Raw genomic sequence first — 26219 nt, forward strand, 5'->3', positions numbered from 1 at the left:
GAAGGATGTGGAAGCTTTGGAAAGGGTGCAGTGGAGATTTACTAGGATGTTGCCTGGTATGGAGGGAAGGTCTTATGGGGAGAGGCTGAGAGACTTGAGACGGTCTTCGTTAGAGAGAAGATTGAGAGGTGACTTAATTGAGACACATCAGATAATCAGAAGGCTAGATAGGGTGGACAGGGAGAGCTTTTTTCCTCAGATGGTGATGGCGAGCATGCGGAGACATAGCTTTAAATTGAGGGGTGATAGATATAGGACAGATGTCAGAGGTAGTTTCTTTACTCAGAGAGTAGTAAGGGTATGGAATGCTTTGCCTGCAACGGTAGTAGATTCGCCAACTTTAAGTACATTTAAGTCGTCATTGGACAAGCATATGGATGTACATGGAATAGTGTAGGTTAGATGGGCTTCAGATTAGTATGACCGGTCGGCGCAACATCAAGGGCCGAAGGGCCTGTACTGCGCTGTAATGTTCTATATGTTCTATGGAGTTATTTCACAGTGGGAATGAGAAAAAGCATGTTTCTGAAGAAATTCACTCACAACAGTTGGGGCAAGCATTTCCTGCATCATACCATTATTTGGGAAGCTTGACTCAATCAATCTGGTGTCAAAGACTTGGCCCAGTATGTGGAAAGAATGCATCATTTTTTCTGGGAAAATGACACTTGGGCAGATGAAAAGCAATGAGTAATTGTCTTGACAGCCTGCGGACCCATTGCTTTTTCGGCTATTCGAAATCTAACTTTTCCTGAGGCACCAGATACTAAAAACCTTTCATGAGAGGATGCATTTAGTTAAGGAATATTACAACCCCAAACCTCTGTACATTCTGAGAGACTATCAATTTTACCAGCAATTTGAGAACTAGGGGACTCTGTGTCGAGATTTTTGACTAGGAAAAGATGACTGGCAAAGACATTTGACTTTGGTTTAACCCTTAATGAGATGCTGAGAGACTGTTTGGCATGCGGAATTAGTGATGTAATCATGCAAAAGCTGAAGCCCAATTGGACTTTAAACAGGCTCCAGAACTGGAGTTATCAATGGAAAATGCAGCAAATAGAGCATATGAGTTGCAGGGCATTCCAATGGAAGTAGATATCCTCACCAGTCTGACTGGGCTTAGGGAAGACCAATTGAGGGAAGGCAATTGTATAGCTTCACTCATGACATATCCTGAACAGAGGGACACGAGGTCAGCCCACAGCAAAACCCCAAAACAAAGTTTGAATAAATGGTAAAAATTTTCTTCAGCAACCAAACCGGCAAGCTGTTGAAATTGTTGCTAGTATGCAGATTTGAGACAGCAAAAGAGTCCCACAAGACCAAAGTTGAGCAAAAGAACTTTTAGGACAGTATCCGGGAGAGTCAAACCCTGGAAGGTTCTCCTATATCTGGTTTGGAAAGGTTAAATTGTTCAGCAACATCCAAATCAGAACCAATCAAAGTAAATGTCTGATTAAATGGTCACCCAGTTCTAATGGAGGTCGGTACCATGAGGCCACTTCAGTGATTGCAGAATCAGTCTTTAATAAAATTTGGTGTGGACTCCAACGTTTACATTTGTACAAGAGCTCAGTGAGACTGAGAATCTATACCGGGGAACCGTTTCAGATTAAGGGTACAAATTTGGTTCCGGTCTCTGACAAGAAGCTGCTGATTCATTTACCACTGATTGTAGTAAAGGCTCAGGTCCAAGCTCAATGTGGTGAAATTGGTTGTGAAAGAGTCACCCTGATTGGCTCAACATTTTTTGATTAGAAAATTTGATTAGGACTTCACTTAGTCACTTAGTGAAGTCCTAATTAAATACCCGGAAATCTTTTAGGAAGGTTTAGGGAATATCAAAGGAGCCAAGGCCACCTTGCACATTGACCAAGAAGCAATTCCACGATTTTGCAAGGCCTGCCTAGTGCCATTTGCCTTACAGGCACAACTAGAGGCAGAAAATAGAAGACTGGAAAGCAAAGGAATCATCAAACCAGTCCAGTTTGCAAAATGGGCAACACTGATCATATCAATTGTGAAGCCTGATGAGTCAGTTCACCTTTGTGGGGATTTTAAACAAATGGTAAACCATTTTTGCAGCTGGGTAAATACCCATTCCCTCGCATAGAGGAGTTATTTGCAAAGCTGGTAGGGGGATGTCCTTCATGAAGTTGGATGTGAGCCATGCACACTTATGATTGCATTTAGATGAGGATTCTCAGAATATGTCACCATTAATACCCATAAAAGTTTGTACCAATATGCAAGACTGCCATTTGGGGTACTGTCAGCCTATGCAATTTTGCAGCAGACAATGAAGAACATTTTACAAGGTCTACCCCAAATCACCATTTATCTAGATGACGTGCTGATCACAGGGAAGACCTACAAAGGGCACTTAGAAAATATGGACATAACCCTTAGACGTTTCTCCCAGGCATGAGTATGCCTTAGAAGGGACAAATGTGTGTTCCAGGCACCCCAAGTGACCTGCTTGGGCTATACAGTTAACAAGACTGTGTTACACCAATTGAAAGATAAAGTGAGGGTGATCAAATGTGACCCAGTTCCCATGTCTGTACTGGTGCTTAGATCTTCCCTTGAGCTGACAAATTATTACGGAGAGTGCATACATAACCTGGCCTCCATCCTGGTACCTTTGTATCAGCTCCTAAAACAAAGGTCAGCATTGGAAATGTTCACGTAGCCAACTCATGACTTTCAGGCAAGTGAAGAAACAGCTATCATCGTCGAAGGTGCTGGTACACTGTGATCCCAAACAAGACCTGATATTGGCATGCAATTCTTTACCATCCGGCATCAGAGTAGTATGAACTCATAGGTGTCCCAATGGAGAGGAACGCCCAATAGCGTATGCATCCAGATTAATGCAGAGCGTAAGTATACCCAAATAGTGAAGGATGTTTTGATAGCCATACGGGAATCAGGAAGTTCCACCAATATCATTACAGATGTAAATTTGTAATAATAACGGACGACAAACCCCTGCTGAGTCTACTTAAAGAGGACAAGGTAGTGCCTCCCATAGTGGGAGGTTGATTTCAGTGATGCGCTCTAATATTAAGTGCATATAATTAACAGTTGGAGCACCATCAGGGAGAGCAAGCAGCGAATGCAATGCATTGAACTTTCTCCTGCTGGGAGTTACATCACTGACAGTACCGTCACTGGAACAATTCATAATGGTTTTAAATTTTCTAGGCACACTTCCAGTCACAGCTGACAATATCAGACTTTGGATGAAGAAGCATCCAATCCTAGCAAAATTGCTGGTGATGGTGGTGGGGGAATCAAAGAGCTGTTACAACGAACGTTTAGGACCTGAAGAGACCGGATCATCATAGAAGATGGCATATTATTATGGGGAGCAAGAATGATCGCCCCGAGCAAAAGTTGCTGTCAGATACGGGCTAAACTCCACAAGAGTCATTCAGGGGTTTCCAAAATGAAGGTGCTGGTGAGAATTATGTCTGGTGGCTGGGATTGGATGTAGACATAACTGTGTTGGAGGTCCAGTGCCTAGAGTGCCAACAAGAACAAAGATTATGGCCAGCAGCTCCCCCACATTTTTGGGAATGGCTGGGTAAATCCTGGATTCGGATACACATAAACAATGCAGGTCCTTTCATGGCCTCGATATTCTTAGTCATTGTGGATGTCTACTCAAAGTGGCTGGACATAATTCAGAGTTCATTTGTCAAACACAGGGATGATGATAGAATAACTGTGTGCATCTTTTGCAATACATGGATTCTCAAAAGTGTTAGTTAAAAATAACAGGCTATTGTTTACAGCAGGGAATTTGAGTATTTCCTGAAGTAAATGCCATTTGACATTTAAGGACAGCTCCATATCATCCATTGTCCAATGGTCTGGCAGAAAGAGTCCAAACTTTGAAGACAGGCTTAAAAAAGCAGCCTACAAATTCACTCAATCCCAAACTGTCCCAGTTCCTATTTGATTATAGGAACTCCCCTCATGCAACTACAGAGATAGCTCCAGCAGAATTGCTAATGGGGAGAAGACTCTACATTTTGTTAAATCTGATCTTCCCGGATCTGGGGATGAGTGTGAAACAGCATCTGGAATGCCAATGCAAAGACACAAGCCTCCGCTAAGCAAGAGTGCCAATTTACTTCAGGGGACAAAGTTTGGTATAGAACCACGAGAATGTCAACACCAGGTCAGGTACCATGACATATAAAGTTCAGGCAACTGCAACAGTCCTGAACAAGCATGTGGATCATATGAAAGCTGCAAACTCATAAACGGTGTGGGAACAAAACATACCTACCTCTTCAATAATCCTTCCAACTGTACTGGAACCCATAGCTTTTCCTCTCTGTTAAATGTCAAAGATACCTCAGAATCTGAGATGGACATGGCAGATTTTGTAACATCGATGTCTTTTGCTGTCTGAAGAAAAGGATGGATTTCTTCCAAGAAGCTCCAGGCGCATGAGGTGAGTCACTGTGCATTGCACACCATCTGAATCAGAGGTGGAATTGGAGGAACGTGACCTGATGCTAAACTGCCTCAGGAGGAGATACAACAAGAAAACAAGCCTATGTCCTCAGACTCAGAGGGAGAGGGATGTAGTGATTGTAACGAGGTCTACCAGGTGGACCTCATAGATTGCGAGTTCCCTGATTGGGGCTGTCAATCTGGTCCAATTAGAAAACTTGTTTATTCTGAGAGCTGCCTCTAAGGGAGATAGATCAAAGGGCTTTCCAAGTAAACAAAGGGTGACTTGGTGACGGAAGACTGGACTCTGTGGAGGTATTTCATCAAGAAGATAGCATTAAGAACTTCTTCAATTCTGTTGATTTCCTGTGCTAGGATTGATCTTCTCCCCTTAGGTTTGACCTGTCATATTTACAGACATCTGCTTCACTATCATTGGAATGAATTTCTCTATAGAGACAAATTGACTTTTGACTTTAATAAATCAGACAACATTCATCAGTGATTTTAAAAACAACTGTCTCATGATTTTAAAGCTCCAATTAAAGTCACATATTTAACTATTGTAGAGCTTATTAATGAAATATCACATCACCATTTTGGATGATACATAATGCACTTTTCAGTATAATATTTTAAGATCTGTCCATTCTTACACAACACCCATGTTATTGTATAGCCTGTAAGCCAACTTAATGTTAAATCCTGTTCTCTACCCATTCACCACCATTCGCCCTTACACTTACCATGTCAACTCACCTGGTATCCATCATGGACCAGACCCACGCAGAGATAACAGAGTGTAATATTCCATGACACAAAGCTACAATTTTCTATTGTAGACATCGTGAGATAGAAAATAACACTCACATCATAACAAAAATACTACAATTGAAAGCTTTAGAACAATAAACATTGCATTAAAAAACTTATTAAAATGAAAACTTCTAGTCCAACATCAAATAGTTCACAATTTCCAGTCAAACAGTGAAATGGAAGGCACTCTGCTGTGATAATATATGCTGTGAAATCACTCACACAGATATACTATAAAGACAGAAACTCTCAGACATCTGACAGCAGACTTTATTAGATTTCAAAATTTGCAAAACTGAAATAGCAAGCAATAGTTTTGTTTAACACTCCAGACATTGCTCTCAAAGATTTAAAGGGTAGGACTTGTAAGTGACTTGACAATTTGATAATTCTCTTTAATATGTGCTTCAACATGTCCTCTTGGCAACTGTCAAGAGTGAGGTGCTGGAAATGCACAGCAGGTCAGGCAGCATCCGAGGAACAGGAGAATCAATGTTTCGGGCAAAAGCCCTTTGACAAGTGGTCTAGATAGATTATATTGACAGTTTGACAGCTGATTTTGTCATAGTTATTGACAGTTCCAATAGCTTGATAATAATTTGTTTGTGCACTTTTAACACACGTATGTATAGTTTTAACAACTCTGAAGTGTGCCTTTCATCATCCAATATGCACCCTAAATGTGCCCCAGAACCAAAGAGGTAACATCTCTCCAAAGGGTACCCTGCTTATTCAAATGATTCAATGAAATTCAGTTGAATTTCATTCTTACTTGCTCTAATTTGCACAGTTTCACTCTCTAAGACAAAACACTCAGTGTGTTAAATGGCCAGGCATATCCATAAAGCATACATGGAATAACATGTCCCATTGCCATCTTCATTCCTGTGAAAATGGGAAGTGCTGTGGTCGGAGTCAGTGAGGGTTGGCATTTATGATTTTCAGATAGTTCAACTATTTTCTGCTGTGACAGAGGGATTCCTATTTCCAAATATGTGTATGCATGCAAGTAAACACTGACATATGTACAAAAAATGTGTTTGTCCCAGTCACAGGCAAGAGGTAAGGATTTATTGCTCACTTTTCCCCTTCAAAATGTACACAATAACCACTGCTGGAATGATAAACAGCTCTGTATTACCTTTATTCAAACTCTTCAACTCTTTTCCACTCTGCAGCACTACAACAGGACTAAAAACAATTCTCAATACCTGAGGGAAAACAGAAGTGTTCCAAAGATAATTACCTTGTCAGTTCTGTCCTCTTCATCCTCCTCATATGCTATCAAGCTCTCCTCCAACTCTTGCTGTTAAGAGGAAAGAAAATTCAACACTCATCATCAATGAAAGAGAAACCCAAAATTGTTACATTACTGGAATTATATTCAGATTAATCTTTAATAATTACACTGGAAATAGGTAGATATTTAAACTCCTCTTCAGGATTCGTCCATAGAGCAAAGCAATATTCTCAAAACAGCATGAAGATAAATCACCAGACAATCTGTTTTAGTGAGGGTGGTTAATGGTGCAATTAGATAAATAGTGGCCAGGTCACTAGACAGCCCTGATCACTTTTGACTAGTACATAGAGATCTTTTACATTCTCTTAAGAGTGGTGACAGGTCCTTGGTTTAATTCAGGACCTAAAAGACAGTCAGCAAAAATTTCCTATTTTCAATTGAAATGTTTGTGGTGTGAGATTCTCTGCATCCAGGCTGCCAAGGCTCAGAGTAACTTTTCCCATACAATCTTCTGCCTTTCACCCCATTAGTTATGCAACTGGCCTCTTGGACACCAGTCTTGGGGAATCATGGGGACGGATAGGCAGAAGTGTTCATTGCTGTTCTTTCTGGCTTTTAAAGCCCAGCTACATACTATTCAGATGATGCGGGTGCTTTGCAGCATTTGAACATCAAAACATTCAGGACATGGGCTGGAAGAAAGGAAAGTTTATTTCCTTCTTCATGGACAGGGGCCTTGAGGTATTGATGGGGGTGGAGAGTAGGGCACTCCTTTTATCAGATGACTGCCAATGGGCAATACCACCAGACCATGCCAGCCTACCCATAAATTGAAGCCTAGATTAGCACTGTGTCCCAAGTGAAGTGAGAAAGAAGGCCAATGATCTTCTGCACTCCACAAGGGTAAGAACCATCACCTTTTCTCTGCTTTCTCACATTCACACAGCAAACACCCTAGTTTTACGACAGCTGACGGATCTCACCAAGGTTCATGGAGCGGAACTCTCACTATTTCTTGCAGCGTATCCTCTTCATGGCTGTTGCCTATTTCATCGTTTCAAGCTGTGAAGTCATCTGCCCTCTCTGTTTCCTACTCACTCATTTGGGACTTACATTACTAACTGTTTTCCATCAACTTCCATCTCGCTTAAGCATCCCATTGCACCAAAAATTGGCACAGCCAGGTTGAGAGATTTCAGCTCAATTTCTCCGCATTTCTTATAAGGACATAGGAACAGGAGTAAACCATTCAGCCCTCAAGCTTATTCTATGTTCAATGAGATCATGGCTGATCTGTGGCCTAACTCCATATACCTGCCTTTAACCAATTTATCTTTCTCAGATATAAAATTAACAATGTTCCATTTGTAGAACAGATTCCAAATCTCTACCACCCTGAGTGTTGAAGTATTTCCTCGCATCTCTTCTATATTGTCTTGCCCTAATTTGCAAATTATGCCCCCTATTTATAGAATCCACAACAAATGGAAATAGTTTATCTATATTTCCCTGTCTTTTCCTATTAATACCTTAAAGACTTTGATCAGATAACCCCTTAACTTCTTAATCTCTAGAGAAAACAGGCCAAATTTGCATAACCTCTTCTTGTAACTTAACCCTGAGGTCCAGGTATCATTCTTGATAAGGACACATTACAGTTGTCCAGAAAAGGTAATAAACTATTCATGTGGAAATAGACAGGTATCAATGAGCAACCAACCTAGTAAGTTTAATTATGTTGTGCTACACCACAATCCCATTAATACGATTTCTAATTCATTCTTAATCTGCACATTTTTGTCCATGTTCGGTAATTGATTCCCTCTCTTCTCTTATGCAGGCACTAGCAACACCCACAGAACCTCCGCAAAGAGCTGAGCTCCAGAGATCCTCAACTCTACCTTCACCTCTGAGGTAGAAGCCATTGGAGTTTCACAGGATGCACCGGTAAGGCCTTCTTCATGTATGCTCCACGGCCTTCTTTCCCACTTCACTTCGGACACAATGCTAATCTCTTGGTCAGAGATTTTCACCTCTGTGGGTTCCGTTTCTCAGTTAGATTCAGGAGTACATCACAGACATGCAATTGCAGCTGGTTAAGGACAAAATGTCAGGTGTCCCTGTCACTCAGAGACTAGGCACCTACTGAAGTGCAGGCATAAGATGATCCCAAAGTGTCAGCCATTTATGATTTGGTTAAACTGCGGAGGCAGGCACAGGAATATTATGCAGGTTTATGAGATGCCCTTGATCAGCTGGATCAGACAATAGAGAAGTCCACCAACATTATCACCGCCATACATGTGTTTAGTTATCTCCATGGACAGATGGCAACTACTATGGAGACCCAGGTCCAATACAATCAGTGTCCACATGGAGCTGCATTCCATTGCTTTAGAATAGATGTTTAGCATCAATAGTAGGGTGAGAGGAGATCAAATGAACCGTGACCTTACTCCAGGTGCTACTTTCTCTGAGGGAGACAAGGTAGTTCCAGCAGACACTAGGGATCCCCAGCTTAAAACACAGGTTACTCCAGAGGTGCCTGTTCCATTCATCTCCATCCTCTTCATTATTCCTTCAGCAGTACATGCTGACGGTGGTGATTCTGTATCTGATCAGAAGACTGTTAGCAGGCCTGGGACCTGTGGGCCCATAGATACTATGGGACAACCACCCAAATCCTTCCATCTGAGCTGCAGAGGTCTGGATAGTGTTTTGACATAATGAGAAGCAGCAGAAGAAGGTATTGTAGGTGGCAGGGATGAAAGCTCACTGTAAATAACCTTTAACTTTGAAAAATAAATGCTCATTTGGATAGTAAAATATCTGCAGTAGTAAAATGTTCAAACCTGGTTACATCACACCCAAAATGAGAGATATGTAATCCCTTCAGACATGACAATGATCAAAGAAGTTGTAATGGCCAAGTATTGCTTATCTCCTGCAAGGAACTGACTCCATGATGACAAATAGGCTCATAAACATCAAGGAATCCCTGTACCATGATGTTAATGACTACAGCTAAGGCACTGTACTTAGAGTACAACATTGAAGCTAAACACAATGTGCAGAGAATGTGCTAGGTCTGACCTGCATACATCATTCCATAATTACTTCCAACTGTTCACACTGAAAATATAGAATCAATGATGATTCTACATATCTCTGAGAGGGAAAGTTTATTCTATGTAACATCTTTTGTCAGGAACACACAAGGGTGAGAGATGTATAAAGGGCATACATCCACTGTGACTCATGGGACCTTGACCTTCTGAGAAAAATGCAAACCACTGTCTCTCACAGTTTCAACATTGTCCTCGAGGACGCTCAAGCAATTCAAGGCAATTTAACAATCTACTGAAGGGTTACCGATGATGGAAGGGTCAAAATAAGATTCCTCAGGATTCCTCTCACCCTGCTGCTTATCATGCGAGACTTCACAACACAACACTTGGATGCAATATCCTGACAGATGCCTTAAGAGCTATTTAACCTTTGTACCATGTGATGTTGGTTCACTGACTCACTGACTGCTGTTTTCTCCTCAATGATCAGTAGGGCATGTTATCTGTGGACACTTGAAATTAGGATTGCCCAAAGATATTATATGTACAATCACATGAATAATGAAGTATTTATTCAGCAACACAAAAGGTGAAGGACTTCAAAAATAACAAATTCCACATATTCTTTGCACCAAATAGGGCCGCTTGCCAGATTACCAATTGAATATGAAACAACTAAATCAAGTCCAAGCTCATTCACTATGGAGGTGGGTTTTAATGAAGCTATCTCTGGCTTCTCTAGCTTGATGATGCAGTGCTCTGTCATCTTGCCTTGGGTGGCACTCCTGATCTTCTGCCTCATCTTCAGCTTTGGAAAATTGTTGTTCCCCCATTTTGTCTGCATCCAGGACATATCCCCTACCTCACTTTGTCAGTTTCAAATTGTGAAGGTCACAACATGCTACAATGACCTTTTCTAGGCTGGATTGGAAGCTCCTGCCTGAATACTCCATGCATCATAACCACATCTTAAGCAAGGAGAAAGTGAAGACTGCAGATGCTGGAGATCAGAGCTGAAAATGTGTTGCTCGAAAAGCGCAGCAGGTCAGGCAGCATCCAAGGAACAGAAGAATCGACGTTTCGGGCATAAGCCCATGCTGCCTGACCTGCTGCGCTTTTCCAGCAACACACATCTTAAGCAAGCCTACTGTCCATTTCACTCTGCCCTGGTGGAAGCAGGAGCAGCATTGTAACATCATTCTCTGACAGTCGGAGAGTTTCATAAAGCTGATAACAGCCATGTTTGGAGGGGCTGTATCTGTTGTCCAGCTGGCATCTCATATGGCCCCTGTGTGTCCTCTAACAGTTATGGCAACTCTCAGAACATCTGACACAATCTTCCAGAATTTGGGATCAATAGTCATCTATAATTAGAATATTGATGGAGTATAAGTCGTTTCTGTTGATGAACTCTGTGGTTTGGTGATAGGGCACTCTCAAAGTAAAGTGTATACCTGCAGGTTGCCAGTGATGGTGGATAACTCCAGGTCTCTAACTGCTTGAGATTCTCATCATGGGGGAAGAATATGAAGAGCTGTACTCTGAGGAAATTAGCATCAATGACATCCTAAATGCACCCAGAATAACAAGTGGAGCCTGCAAACCACTCCCTTGAGCATGATCTGGAAAAACCACCATCTTAAACCATCTTTCTAAAATGTGTCTACATGTTCTTTTGTCTATCTCTGCTGGCTGTTGGGAGGCCTGTAGTATACCTCCAGTATTATGATTTCACCTTTCCTATTCCTGGTTTTTCCCATATTGCCTCACTGCATGAGTCCTCTGATGTATGCTCCCTTAGTACAGCTATGAGATACTCTTTTACCAGTAATGCAACCTGCCCCCACCACCCCATTTACATTCCCTTCTATCACACCTGAAACATCTAAATCCTGGGACATTCAGCTGCCAGTCTTTCCCTCTTTTAGCCAAGTACAATAATGTCAGAGTTCCAAGTACTAACCAAAGCTCTAAGTTCACCTATCTTGCCTATTATGCTTCGCGCATTGAAACACATGAATTTCAGACCATCTTGCCTGCTCTTTTCAGAAGCATTTCCTTGTCTGTTCTTGTTCTTGGTCATGTTTGCCTTAGTTTCTATCTCTCCTTCAATTTCTGCATCTACTGTCCTAGTCCTCTGGTTCCCATCCCTCTGCCACACTAGTTTAAACCTTCCCCAAGTATATCAGTCCCATCCTGCCCAAGTGTAACCTGTCCAGTTTGCACAGGTCGCATCTCCCCCAGAACCGGTCCCAATGCCCCATGAATCTGAAACTCTCCTCCTCACACCATCTTTTCAGCCACTTGTTCATCTTATATATCTTGCTGTTTCTATTCTGACTAGCTCGTGGTATTCATAGTAGTCCTGAGATAACTATCTTTGAGGACCTACATTTCAACTTTCTTCCTTGTTCTCTATTCTGCTTTTAGGACCTCATCCCTTTTTCTAATCTATGTCGTTAGTACCAACATGTACCACGACCACTGGCTGTTCACCATCCTCCTCCAGAATGCCTTGCAACCGTTCTGAGACATCCAGGACCCCAGCATCAGAGAGGCAACGCAACATCTTGGACTCCCATTTGCGGCCACACACCTATGTATTCCCTTTATGATAGAATCCCCAACACTATAGCATTTCTATGCTTATTTCTCCCTCCCTCTGCATCAGAGCCAACCATGACAGCATAGATTTGGCTGCTGCTGTTATCCCGTGACAGGCCATTCCACTCAAAAGTATCCAAAACAGTATATGTGTTTTGCAGGAGAATAACCATGGGAGATTCCTGCATTGCCTGCATAGCCCTCCTGCTCTGCCTGGTTGTCGTTCATCCCTTTCCTGCTTGTTGAGTCTGGCTCTGCGATGTGTCCACCTCTCTATCCATGCTATCAACAATACTCTCCGCCTCATGAATGCTCTACAGTGTCCCCATACACTGCTCCACTTCTGAAACTCTGGCTTCCAGGAGCTGGACACACTCCTTGCACACATGCAGGTCCCGAGCATTGGAAATGTGCCCGGCTTCCCACATCGAGCAAGAGGAGCAGATAATGATTTGGAGCTCTCCTGCCATGTCTTACCCTTTAACTTAATTAAACCTTAAAATGTCAAATACTTTTAATACTAAATTGAAGCTGCTAGGGCTCTCTGCTGTATTTCTCAAAACTTACTCACCAACAACAGTTTCTGTAAGCTATTTAGGCTCACGTTCCTTTACCCAATGGAACTCTCCACACCAATCTTCCTCTCACAATGTCCATCTCCTCTCCTCTGAATTTTGCTTTTCCTTTTTGTCTTGGATAGAGCAGGAAGCGGGGATGGAAACACGACAGTAATGTAATGTTTGGGGCTGAGTTTCCTTAACACCAGGTTCTTCAACGATGCCCTTCACACCCGCACTGACGGTGAAGTCTACTCCCAGAATGCAAACAAGTGATGTCTTAGCACCCTCTGTTTGGATGCCTTACAAGCATTCTTGTTGGGGAGGCCAGGCTACCCTCTGTGATCTTTGCTGATATCTCTTCATCACAATCCCTGACTGAGGCAGGATGTAGTTAAAATGCAAGCGAAAGTGAGGATTGCAGATGCTGGAGTCAAGATTAGAGTGGTGCTGGAAAAGCACAGCAGGTCAGGCAGCATCTGAGGAACAGGCAAATTGACGTTTCAGGCAAACTCCCTTCATGCAGTCCATTCTTCCAGCAGGGCCATTTCAGAGCCAACAATAGGCTTCTGCCAAATGAGATTGCACTGCTTGGATCAGTCTGGAGTGGCCTTATTGTACTCTCCAGACAGTAATCCTAGCATGCTGTGCTCTATATAACCAAAACTGGCAATTACAGGATGTGAAGGATGCTGAGGGAGAAAAAGGTTCTAAAAGATGTAATATGGGTGAAGACATCATTCACTAACTGTAAATTCTTTTACGTCACCATAGGCAAGAAACTCCTTTTCATCCCTAAAGTAAATGCAGTTTTTTATTTGTTTTTTTTTCTTTACTTTTCCTGTTTGATTAACAAATTTAACCTAAGAACTATTTGAAGGCTTCACAGCATCTGAAGAATGATGAGATGTTATGGTCCAAAGGGTGTTTGAGGAAGAGTAGCACTCCTTCAGATGGGGTTCTAATCATATGGTGCTAAGGAAGCGTAAAATCTGTCAGTTGATTCTAGGTTGCACAGCTAAAATGATCACATTAACATATGTGAGATTCCAATTCCAAAGAAGTGTCATCTATATGCCCTCATAAGATTTCTTTGTTCCTTGCTCTTCAACTGTGTCTTGGTGCAGTCCTAGGGTCTGAAGTTGAGGTGGTGGGAGCCTGCCCTATAGTGGAGTCTATTGATCTTGAAGAATTTGGGCAGCTGGCCCCAGGGGTGTTTGTGACTGCATGGGCCAGACATGTAAATGCAGGCTTATCCTGCTTGTCTTCAATTTCACAGGGTTGGGAGGATTGCAGGCTTGGTGGTGATTGTGGAGATGCCAGGCACCACTGGAGTGTTATAAAGGAGACATCCGGGGGGTCGGTATGTAATCTCTCCTCCATCTGGTGCCTACTAGCATCACCCTATCTGGTTAGGAGGAAGAGGCACCTGGAGTAAGGTTCATAAGAGCGCAGGGTTTAGGAGCAGAAGGAGGCCATTCAGTTCACCAGGTTTTCACTACCATTCAAAGAGATCATCATTAACGATTCATACTTCACAGACTTCTGGATAAAGAATTCCACAGACTGACAACCGTCTGAGGGGAAAACAAAATCCCCTCATCTTGGCCTTAAATTGGTGACGCCTTATTCTGAGATTATGCCCTGTAGTCTTAGAGTCTCCCACAAGGGGGAACAATGTTTCCACATCCATCCTGTCAAATCCCCTCAGAATCATATATGTTACAATAAGATGGCCTCTCAATTTTCTAAACTCCAATGAATACAAGCATAATCTACACAATCTCTATTTATACAGAAATCCCTCTATACAGGGGATTTTAACCTAGTGAGCCTTCTCTGGACAGTTTCCACCACTAATATATCAGGGGAGGTGATGGTTTAGGTATTATCAGTAGATTATTAATCCTGAAATCCCGGTAATGTTCTGGGGATCCAGGCTCAAATTTGAACTCAATAATTAAAAAAAGGAATTAAGATTTGAATGATGACCATGAAACCATTATTTATTATCAGAAAAAAGCCATCTGGTTCATGAATATCCTTTAGGGAACAAACATGCTGTCCTTGCCTGGTTTAGCCTACAAGTACTCCAGTCCCACAACAATGTGATTGACTCATAACTGTCTTTTGAACCAATGCTGACATCTATGTCGATTTTGTGGGGATGCAACCAGACACAACTGGGAGAACACTCGAGACTCTAGAACAAAAATGTCTAAGCATGTGGTTGATAACAGAACAGAGAGAGTTGATCAAAGTAATGATCATGATAATAGAATAGACAGAGTTGATCAAAGTAATAATCATTCAGCATTATGACTAGTTGATCTAAAGTTGCAGAATCAAAATAACTACAAGTAACAGATACCATCTTCAAATAAATAAATGATCAGGGGTCACAAGTAATTGTAAAACTTAGGCATCTATAGCAAGACCAGGACTTGTTACAAATCCCAACTTGCTTTTGATAGGTCACCTTCTTAAACTGCTGCAAGCAGTTTGTGTTGTTTGTTTTTATTTGACTATGAGATTTGGGCATTGCTGGTAAGGCCACCGGTTTTCTGCCAGGGTCATTTCAGAAGCCATTTTAGAATCAATCATATATAGGACAGACTGTAAGGGTAGCAGACTTCTTTTCCTAAAGGGCATTAACGAATCAGTACCTTTTTCTGACAACTGATAATGGCTCCATGGTTTGCATTCCTTACCGCAAATTCCAAGTAGACTAATAATATTTACTTTTTATCGGCTGCCACAGCAGGATTTGAACCAATAACCTCAAATCATTTGGGTGTCTAGATTACTAGTTCAGTGGAATTATCATTATCTCCCCTTATTATTCCCATCAAGCAAGCTGAATGAGATGTCAAGAAAGTTGCATCTCTTGTTTTATTCACACTTGCATGATAATTCCCCATATTGGAGATGAATGGTGACCTGCAGAGTGTTTAGTTTTAAAAATACAAGAGAAAAACTTGAAATATATAAACCATATTTCAGTCTGAAGTTAAAAATCACACAACATCAGCTTATAGTCCAACAGGTTTATTTGGAAGTACAAGCTTTCAGAGCACTCCTCCTTTGTCAGGTACCACTAGCTACCTGACGAAGCAGCAGCACTCCACAAGTTTGTACTTCCAAATAAATCTGTTGGACTATAATCTGGTGTTGCGTGATTTTTAACTTTGTCCGTTCCAGTCCAACACCAGCACCTCCCCATCAGTAGCTTGCTTAGAGCAACAAAAAAAGAGAAAGCAACGTTCACCAAGAAGACAGATAACCCCTACCTCCCTCCTCCCTTCTATCCTCTCAATATTATCAGAAAATCAGCTCCAATTAACAAATAAACTTATAAAAATCTCTGTTGACTAAGAAATTAAGAGTATCTGTAAGCTTTGCCACTTCTGAGGAAGCAGGACAGCAGCTAAGTAGTTACAACATATCAACTGAAATATGTGGGATAAAAATTATTGTGACTATTCAAGAGGGGAGCTGTGACCCCTCCTTATTTGATTGTAGCACATGGACTACTTGGGCTGAATGGCCTGTTTATGGTCTCTACATGCTATCTAAAGAGAGATTAGAGAGAGAGAAAGAGAGACATTTATGAAACTGGCTGCTTGATGATGAGAGAAACAAATTAATGACTCTTACTCTTGACATTTTCTCTTCTTAGGTCATGACAAATCATAACGTATTTGACATAACATTAAAGAAGGATTATCTCTGTAAGCATTTTACTGACATGCTGAGTCAGTGGGACAGATTGGTTTAGAACATTATAATGCCGTGTTAATTGACACACAAAACATACTACAGTACAATAAATGCTACATTGATTGTAGCATAAATCATAACAACTATATGATTGGAGGGTTTATGAATCCAATGCCTATCCACAGATTCAACAACCAAATGTTTAAAAAAGGAAACAAAAATCTAAGAGAAAGAGTGAAACTGAATTCAAGTTTAAAATAGAAGATCAAATGCCTAGAAAACTGAATAGGTGAAAAGAAAATTGTTTGTGATGAAACACTTCCCTGATGCCTATTATTTCCAGTGGAGTCACAGACATTTCCATGACGTTGATACAGCTCTTCAGTTGAGTTGGGAATGTTTTTAACTTTGCCAATTACTGGTAAATGGTTTTTGAGGATCTTGTGGATGCACTCTGGCTGTCACAATCCTCAAGTCACTTACAATGCATGTTCCTGGAAGGCATCAATACAATGGTGGCTGAGGTGATTAGCTGGTGATCTGCCTTGCTACAGTAAAGTGGACCCATGGAAAGAGGGAATTACAGATATAAAACTACACAATCATGCTGTTTTGCTTTCTGGAGGCTAACTTCCTGCAAGTTCTTCTTTTCAATCAGCCTTAGCAATGCTGAACACCAGGAATGCCTAGACATCGACTGTGTTCATGATTGTTAGGAAACAAGTGATGAGATATATGTTGAATTATGCTTTTTCCTGATATTCTTTGCATCCTAAAACATCTGAACAAAAGCAAATCACTGCTGATATCAGAGACTTGAAATAAAAACAGAAAGTGCTGAAGAAACTCAGCAGGTCTGGCAGCACCTATGGAGATAGAAACGGAGTTAACATTTCAAATTCGATACAACACTTCTTCGGAACTTTGAAAGAACAGTTATATTGGACTGATAAAGTTAATTATTTGTCTCTCCACAAATGCCGCCAGGCCTCTTGAGTTTATCCAGCACTTTCTGCTTTTATTTCTAAAACACCTGCCTTTTTAGGCCTGATGTATTTCTGTCTTTATATTTACAACTGATGGTAAAGGATTGTTTATCAATTTATAGAACACAACATTGAAAGCTGTCAATGCTCCTTAATATTTTACAGTAGTTTTAAAATTGTACAAAATGCCATCATTCAACAAACATAAACACATTTGTGTACTCTTTGAGCTTTTATTAAACACTGTCCGCTGTTTAATTGATCTAAAGCTATATCACTAACATCTATGTAATTGAAAGTAAAAGGAATAGTTCGCAGCAAGTGGTGAACCTTATATTATTAAATGGAATAAAAGGTACATTATCTGGGTTTATATTACCATTTGTAAACCTTTCTCACAATGCACAGAAAGACTAATCCTTTGCTCATGAAGCAGAACATTCACTTTGCAGCATTGAGGAATTCAATATTTGCAATCTGCACATATTTGCATAATATATAAAACCTGCACTGGGAATCTCTTCAAAAATTCCACACCACTGTTTGCACCTTACACCAGTCAATGTAATGGGGTAATGATGGGAATGATGGTTGTGCTTGCATACTGTTATGCTGACAGGTTATAGACTGGGGAATAACAAGAAATATCGGATTCACGACTATTTTAAATTAATTAAATTATAATGTGTGTAACAAATCAATTGTGATTAATCTTTAAATACTATTCATTACTTAGTGTTATTCATTTAAAGAGTCAGATGCTTCTTGTTTTCTCCAATCATTGAAAGTACAAATAACATAGAAGAGCTTTTTTTGATATTCCTGACTGATTCCCAATTGCAAGTACAACTACATTTGAACTGTTTGTGATTCTTCATGAAAAATCTCCATAGGTCAACCTGACATAATCACAAAATCATTTGACACTTTGAAAAACTGTCTTCTCTTATAATTTGGATATCTTACATAATTAATTATGTAATTTTCCTAAGTCATTAAATTAACCTTGTGTACATTTAAATTGTCAACTGACTCTTAATGTTTACATAATTTTGCCATCAAAATCAAAACTAAATAAGACATTCAAATCGCTGCACATACAAAAGTTTTTATTGTGATATTAAAAGACAAAATTTTTAATTCATTTGTTGACATTTCTCACTATTCATCATCAAGACAACAACAGCTTCCTTCCATGATTCATAGAACATTGAAAATAGAGAAGTATAGTGCAGAAACAGACCCATTGGCCCACCATGACTGTGCTAACCATGATGCCATCCTTCCTACTGTATAGTAACCAAAATGGCACACAATTCTCCAAATATGGCCTCACCAAAGTTTTATGCAGCTGTAACATGACTTGCCATTTTTTATACTCAGTGCCCCGACTGATGAAGACAAGAACACATATGCTCCTTTACCATCATTTTCATTTATGTTGTCATTTTCAGGGAGCCCAAGATCCCTCTGTATATCAATGTTTCTAAGGGTCCTGCTATTTAATGTATACTTTCCTCTTGCTTTTGATCTCCTAAAATGCATCACCTCACAGTTGTCTGGATTAAACTGCACCTGCCATTTCTCTGCCCAACTTTCCAACTGATTGATATCCTGCTACATCCTTTGACAACCTTCCTCATTATCCACAACTCCATTGATTTTTATGTCATTTGCAAACTTACTAATCAGATCACCTTCATTTTCATTCAAGTGATTTCTGTACATTATAAACACCAGAGGTCCCAACACAGACCTTTACAGAAGATCACTGATCACAGACCTCCATGATGGGCCAAAGTGTTTGCTCCTGTGCTGTCTTGTTCTATGTTCTATGAATCATGGATAGAAGCTGTTGTTATCATCATCCTGAAAACTGAGAAGTAACTACAAACATATTTATTATTTTGTCTTTTACTATCACAGTATCAGAAAAAGACCTGCCCCACACACCATGGCAAAACCAACTTACCAACTCACTGTGGATCCCTTGTGATTTAATCTTCTGAACAAGCCCACCATGAGGGACCTTGTCAAATATGGTCCTCATCAATTATCTTCATCACTTCTTCAAAAAGTGTAATTAAAGTTGTGGGACAAGACCTCCTCCTCATAAAGTCAGACTGACTAAACCCATTCTTTTCCAAATGTGAGTAAATCCTGTCCCTAAAAATCTTCTCCAATAATTTCCCTACCACTGAAATAAGGCTCATTGGCCTGTAATTTCCTGGATCATCCTGTTGTCCTTCTTAAATAAAGGAACAACATTGGTTATTCTCCAGCCTTCTGGGACTTCACCTATTGATAAACAGGATATGAGTCAGAGGGATATTGCTTCCCTCTGTAGTCCAAGTTTCAAAACCAAGCATTTTACAATCTTTAGTCTAGAGCACACAACTTGTAGTTTGTCACATGGCAAAACAAAAGAATGTCAAATATTTTAGCTGTTTTCTTAATTTCCAACAGAATGATTAGGAGAGAGGGACAGAACAGACTTTAACACCTGGTAGGAAATTGACTAAAAACTGCTTAACTAATTTCATTCATGATATTATAACTGCACATCTGCTGCAGTAAAATTCTGCCCCTGAAAGGAAAAGGATCTTTGCTAAATTATAATGCTAGCCTGGAAAAATAAGAACAGGTTAAGATGATAGGCAAGGCATTGATAGTGAAAGATTTAAATAATTGACGTAACTTTAAAATCACGTTGAAGAACAGCAACTAATTTTCTATGCTGTACAATAATTGATTAGAAAGGTTATAAATGACTTCTTGAAAATAATCAGCTTCATTTATGAATGCATGAATTCGTTCAGATTATTTATATACATTCAAAAAGCTGGTCTCAGCCAATAGAAACAATCAAGGCTGAGTGCTTTTCAATTTTTCTAAAAATATACTCTAGCTTCTAGAAATGAAGTAACTATGTTATAAACCTAAAATCTAAATTTAAAGTAAGCAAATGAACTTGTTCATAGAAAATAAAGGTTTACTTCCCTGATCTATATTCTTTTCAGGGAGAGCGTAGAAATAGCTTTACTTAACTGAATAACTTAGATATTATAAAGCCAATGGTTAGTTTTTTTGTGATAAATTCATTTGCAGAGCTTTTATGTTCTGAAGTTAAATGGTTTACTTCCACAATTTCACTAAGTAATTACAGGGAAATAAGCTAATACTTTTTCTACTGCCTTACACAAAAACAAAAAAAAAGTAATGTAAGGACAAACTTTAAGCTTTTTCTGAGTGGGTAATATGCTTTTATTCAACTCATTTATTTTTGACAAACTGAACATAATTTTGTTAAATGAGTGCATTTAAAACACTAAGAAGCTGTGTTAATAGAAGGGGGTGATCTGCTATTTTAATTTTTATCCTGTCTTTATAATCTATCACAAGACAAAACATATTATTTGAAATGTTTTCAAAAATAAAAATCTGAATAAGTTTTGATAATTTTATTGGAAGTTAAAATGGATTCAGGAAAATGACTAACCTCATGGTATCAAAGATTTGGTTGGGAGATCAATTAATCCAGCTGGCCTGGACTTGATTTCTCCAAGACTATAGCACATAAATAGATCACAATGTATGTTTGTGTGGGAATTGATTTACATCTTATGTGTGCAAATGTAATAATAGGTTATTGACAGTGTATGGATTGAGGTCTGTCTAGAAACATTGGGGTCAGTCCATAGCACCTATGGTTCAGCTGACTTCACACAGAGTCAATAACCTAGTTATTAGTCATTTTGATCAGTCTCTTTTACAATGCATGGTCAGTTTGTCAAAAGCCGTTGAGATTTACTATCCTGTGCCCACTTCTCATTAACCTTTTGGCTGCTGACTTTGTAGGAAATTTGCTATTGATGCTACTTTTTTATTTTAAACTTTTATTGAATCAGTTGGAGTGAAATTGGCTTTCAGAGGTTGCACAAAATGACACCAGCAAATCGACAGGCAATTTTACACCACTTTTAATTTGCTATTTCTAGAAGATCCAATGTCATTCCCAGAAATTCAATGATGAATAATTAAAAACAAAATACTGCGAATGCTAGAAATCTGAAATAAACACAGAAAGTGCTGAGAAAGCTCAGCAGGCCTGTCGGCGTCTCTGGAGAGAGAAACAGAGTTAGCATTTCAAGGCTGAAGAAGAGTCATGCCAGACTCAACAAACTAACTCTGTTTCTCTCTCCAAATATTTTGTTTGAAATTATGAATTATAATTCAGGATACTATTGATCAAATAAAACTCACATTAATACAGAGAATTTATGAAATATGTTTGTTATAGATTATACTTTTGTTTCTGTCAAAGTTTTGTAAACTTTGACCTCTATCACTTTTGTACAAAACAAGTGTAGGACTAACTGTGCCTTTTATTATTTAAATATTGAAATTTTCATTATTTCCAAATCTCATATAAATGGTTTTTAGTATGATTACAAAGATCTGAAAATAATAATATTGTACAAAAACATTGCATGCACCAATCAGAATGAACAGTTGTAGAGATTAAATTCACTAACAGACCACCAAAAGTGGCAAAGTACAACTCTTGCTAGTTTTGAAAGTAAGTTAAAACGTAGGTGAAAGAGCCATCTTGTGACCTAGTAGTGGAGTCCCTACCCCTGGACCAAGAGGCCCAGGTTCAAATACTACCTGCTGTAAATGTGTGAAATAACATCTCCAAACAGGTGTATTACAATAATGGATCAATAAAAAAAAAGAAAAGGTTTCATTGATTGAGGTAGAGAAAAGTGATTTAAGAAAAACAAGCATGGGGAAAGGGCACAGTGGTAGTGTCCCTACCCCTGAACTGAGAGGCCCGGATTCAAGTCCCACTTGTTCCAAAGCTGTGTAATAACATCTCTGAACAGGTTGATTAGAAAATTGGTTAAATGAAAAAGAAATCTTAGGGGAATTAATAGATGGAAAATAGCATGGGTGATATGGTAATGGGGAAAAAAAACTGTTCGGTCATCTGTGGTAACATATAAAAATAACTTAGGGGGCAGTGTGCTCTTGTGCACTGTGGTAGTGTCCCTACCTCTGAGCCAGTAGGCCTGGATTAAAGTCCCAACTACCCTAGACACATCACTACTCCTGATGAAGGGCTTTTGCCCGAAATGTCGATTTTCCTGCTCCTCGGATACTGCCTGACCTGCTGTGCTTTTCCAGCACCATTGTAATCTAGTCTCTGGTTTCCAGCATCTGCAGTCCTTGTTTTTACATCACTGAACAGGTAGATTAGAAAATAGCAAAGCTTAGGGAAAGTGATTTTGCAGAGAGTTCAAAACCTCTTCCACTGAAATTAGATCAGAGAACAAGTGAACTCTACAGAATACCCTCTCTAACTGTAGTAGGAGGACTAGCAGTAAACGCTGGTGAATGTAGCAATAAAAATGGGAAGAGAGAGAATTTTCAATGAATATAAGAATTCAGTTGATTGCAAGATGAAATCCTTTGATCAAGATATTTTTGTATCCTCCATTGTAAACTTTGCTATCTATGATTGTGAATTTAGCACTATCATTTACGTGCCAAATTTGGCAACTTATTTTAACTGTTCAGTTTGAAGAAGTTAACGTTTATTTTTATTGAACGACAGCTGAGAAAATATCCTGCCCAAAGCACTACTTAGTGATGCCGCAGATACCACCGGAGGATCTTCACTCAGATGACAATATGCTCAACTGTCAGCTGTTGAACAACTTCAGATTGATGTCATGCTAATTCTATCAATCAGCTACATTTTGGTTTTGGGATTTATCATTTGTGCTTTTTTATCATTCACATGTTTTTTTTCTGCTCTGCTTGAGATGAATTTTGAATATGAACAGCACATCTGTTACAAATTTCACAATGTACATTACACAGAGCAGCAGGATAAAGGGTTTGTTAAACTTGGCAGCTGTTCAATACGAAGAAAAACATAGTTATTCTGTGAACTATGTCTCCCTCTGCAGGACCATATTTACATAAGCTATTCTCCATTAATAAATTCAGTACTGTCATTTACTGGAAATGTAAAGTTTACTGGCCTCAAACTTTAATGAAGTAAATCGATTAGTGTAAAATTTGGCCAGCAACTTGTAGGGAAGAAGACATATCCTGTGGATTGTAAATTGTCACAAGTTTGTGCTGTACTACCACTAGCATTGCAAAAATGCATCTTATCCTTCAATTCCTATAGTTTTTAAAGCTTCCGCATTTTCCCGTTAAACTCATCACGGAATATTATGTAATAATAATGCTATTAGTATTCTTTTAACAATTAACTTAAAATCAATATCATATGGATATGTAGAAATTATGATGTAAAATAGTACACAATAAATAGTTTAAATTTGGTTAAGAAGAAATTACTTTTATACAAATTGGGTAGGGATCAGTATAATTGATATCACACAGCATGATTTCCACCCAGTAGAGTTCAAGAAGTGATGATAATCAAAAATAATATCAGATGAAATAACACTCTTCTTATTTGTGCCTCCCACCACCATAACGTTTTGCAGCATAATTCATTTGAAAATAATAAATTATCACCTAAAATGGGAAATTAGTTGGCTCTATAGATTGACTTCTATATCTTTATTTCAATTATGCTCTTGACAGAGGGTAAAGCAGATTTAGATATCGACAATAATGGTCTGACGTTTGTGGTAGTAATGTTGGCAAAACTGTGAAATTGACAGAAACTTCTCTATGTGGAATTCACACATATACAGTTAAATGTAGGAAACCATAAAGTGCTGTCAGTGATTTTAATTTTCTCCTGGGATGTGCAGTTGAACTACCCTCAAATTGTACTCATTTGGAAATCTCTGATGAGAACTTGCCCTTTTGCAATATTAATCTTACTGTAAGATCCTTTGAAAAAGTTACTGCTTGTTGAATGAAGTACGACTGGGTTTTTAATAGTGAACTAAGTTCACTACGTCTGGCCCTAAAAACATTATTTTATGTTTCTAAAAAATCAATTTCTTCCAGGATGATAATAAACTCAATATTTTTAAAATAATTTCGAAGATTTTTTATGATGTTTCATCTTTAGGGCATATCAAAATCATTTATCTTGCTCTCTGTCAAATATATTTCAATTCCCAGCTTCCATCCTGTGAGAATATTTTTATGTGATTAGTTGTTTCCCATTTTTGATGATATCATCTTTGCTGGACATCTGGAGATCCCATTGACACTGGTACCAGCTTAAAGAGAAAGGTAATATCCAAGTTGCAGAGATCACTAGATCTTTGTGAATTGCTTTCTTTGAGAGTGGAGTGAGCACTTTTACTTCATTGTCATTAAATATTGATGGATGACAGATAGTTAGGCAGATAGATATGTTTCTTTATAAATGTTTTTTATTAGACAGTCACGAAAATCTGTCCAGAAAGGGATTATAGTGGTTGCCTCCACTTCCTCTTCAGCTGGCTTTTATAAAGCTGGTGGCAAGGGCTATGCTCTCATGAGGTGAGGCTGTGTATGCGATAAACCACCAGAAATCTTGATGAGCACTGTGTCTAATATTGGAGAGTTCCTCTAGAAGGGCACAGAAGCACATTAGTGATCCATTTTGACACATTTCATGTGTAGCTGCTGATCTGCCAATAATAAAGGGCCTGCTATTGGTCCTTCAGCCTCAGGAGGACGCACAACATTTTCAAATTAATTTGGAACAAGTATTCTGGGCTGTAATAGGGCAGCTGGTCAAAAATCACTTTGAGCGCCAATGCAATGCAAAGTTTAGACTTGGAAATGTACCAAGTGTTGAGGTCCCAACACCAGAACAAACAGTGACATCATGATCCACCTATTGTGTATATGACTGGATATATCCCCTGTGCATGCTCTAATGCTGTCACCAAAAGGGCAGTCAGAAATGCAGGTGTGCATGGCATAATCAATTAGAGGTGACGCTACAAAAAAATGGTGCTGAAGAGTCAAATTTGATGTGGCGCATATGGACTTCCAAAGGTAATTGATTAAAAGCTACATAGGATCATAAACTCAGAAGCAAAATTAGGCCATTCAGTCCATCAAGTCTGCTCTGTCATTCGATCATGGCTGATATGTTTCTCAACCCAATTCTCCTGCCTTCTCCCCATAACCCTTTAACCCCCTATCAATCAAGAAACTATCTATATAACAGACTTGACAGAAAGGTTGGAGGTAAAGAAATCAAAAGTGTCAACGGCAATAATATAGTCTGTACAACTCCCCAGTCCGAAGAGATATCAAGCATTCAGGGTGAATAGCAAATTGGGAATGGATTTGGTCGAATGAGAGGGAAAAAAAAGAATACAGGTCGTTCTGCTATAACATGCGTTTTGTTTATGTGAATTTGCTGTAACGCGATTGATGAATTGAGGACACTACTTCTAAAGTGCGAACTTTTAAAAGCTGCATCGCTAACACTTTAAACGTCGCTTCTATAAAGCAGGATTGCACAAGAATGCAATCATTGTGTTACAGAAGAACTGCCTATAGTTGTTTTATTCATTTTCATGATGTGGGCATTACTAGTAAAGCCAGCATTTGTTGCCCATTCCTAACTAGACTGAGGGTGATTAAGAGTCAACTGCATTGTTGTGGCTCTGAAGTCATATGTAGGTCATACTAGGTAAGGGGAACAGATTTCTATCCCGAAAAGACATCTTTGAATGAAATAGGTTTTTCCAATAATTGACAAAAGTTCCATAGCTATCATAAAACTTTTAATTCCAGATTTCTATTG

General features: G+C 39.3%; 1 protein-coding gene across 7 annotated transcripts in view; it reads right to left on the reverse strand.

Annotated features, from left to right (window-relative positions):
* Nucleotides 1-26219, reverse strand: part of mctp1a (multiple C2 domains, transmembrane 1a) — a 360237-nt gene that overhangs the window by 80749 nt on the left and 253269 nt on the right. For all 7 annotated transcript variants that reach the window (XM_043709443.1, XM_043709460.1, XM_043709451.1 and 4 more), the window contains one exon: nt 6539-6598. In XM_043709443.1, the coding sequence (XP_043565378.1) occupies nt 6539-6598 (60 nt within the window). The remainder of the gene's footprint in view (nt 1-6538; nt 6599-26219) is intronic.

The sequence above is a fragment of the Chiloscyllium plagiosum genome, chromosome 2 (assembly GCF_004010195.1).
Source record: "Chiloscyllium plagiosum isolate BGI_BamShark_2017 chromosome 2, ASM401019v2, whole genome shotgun sequence".
Classification (NCBI taxonomy): domain Eukaryota; kingdom Metazoa; phylum Chordata; class Chondrichthyes; order Orectolobiformes; family Hemiscylliidae; genus Chiloscyllium; species Chiloscyllium plagiosum.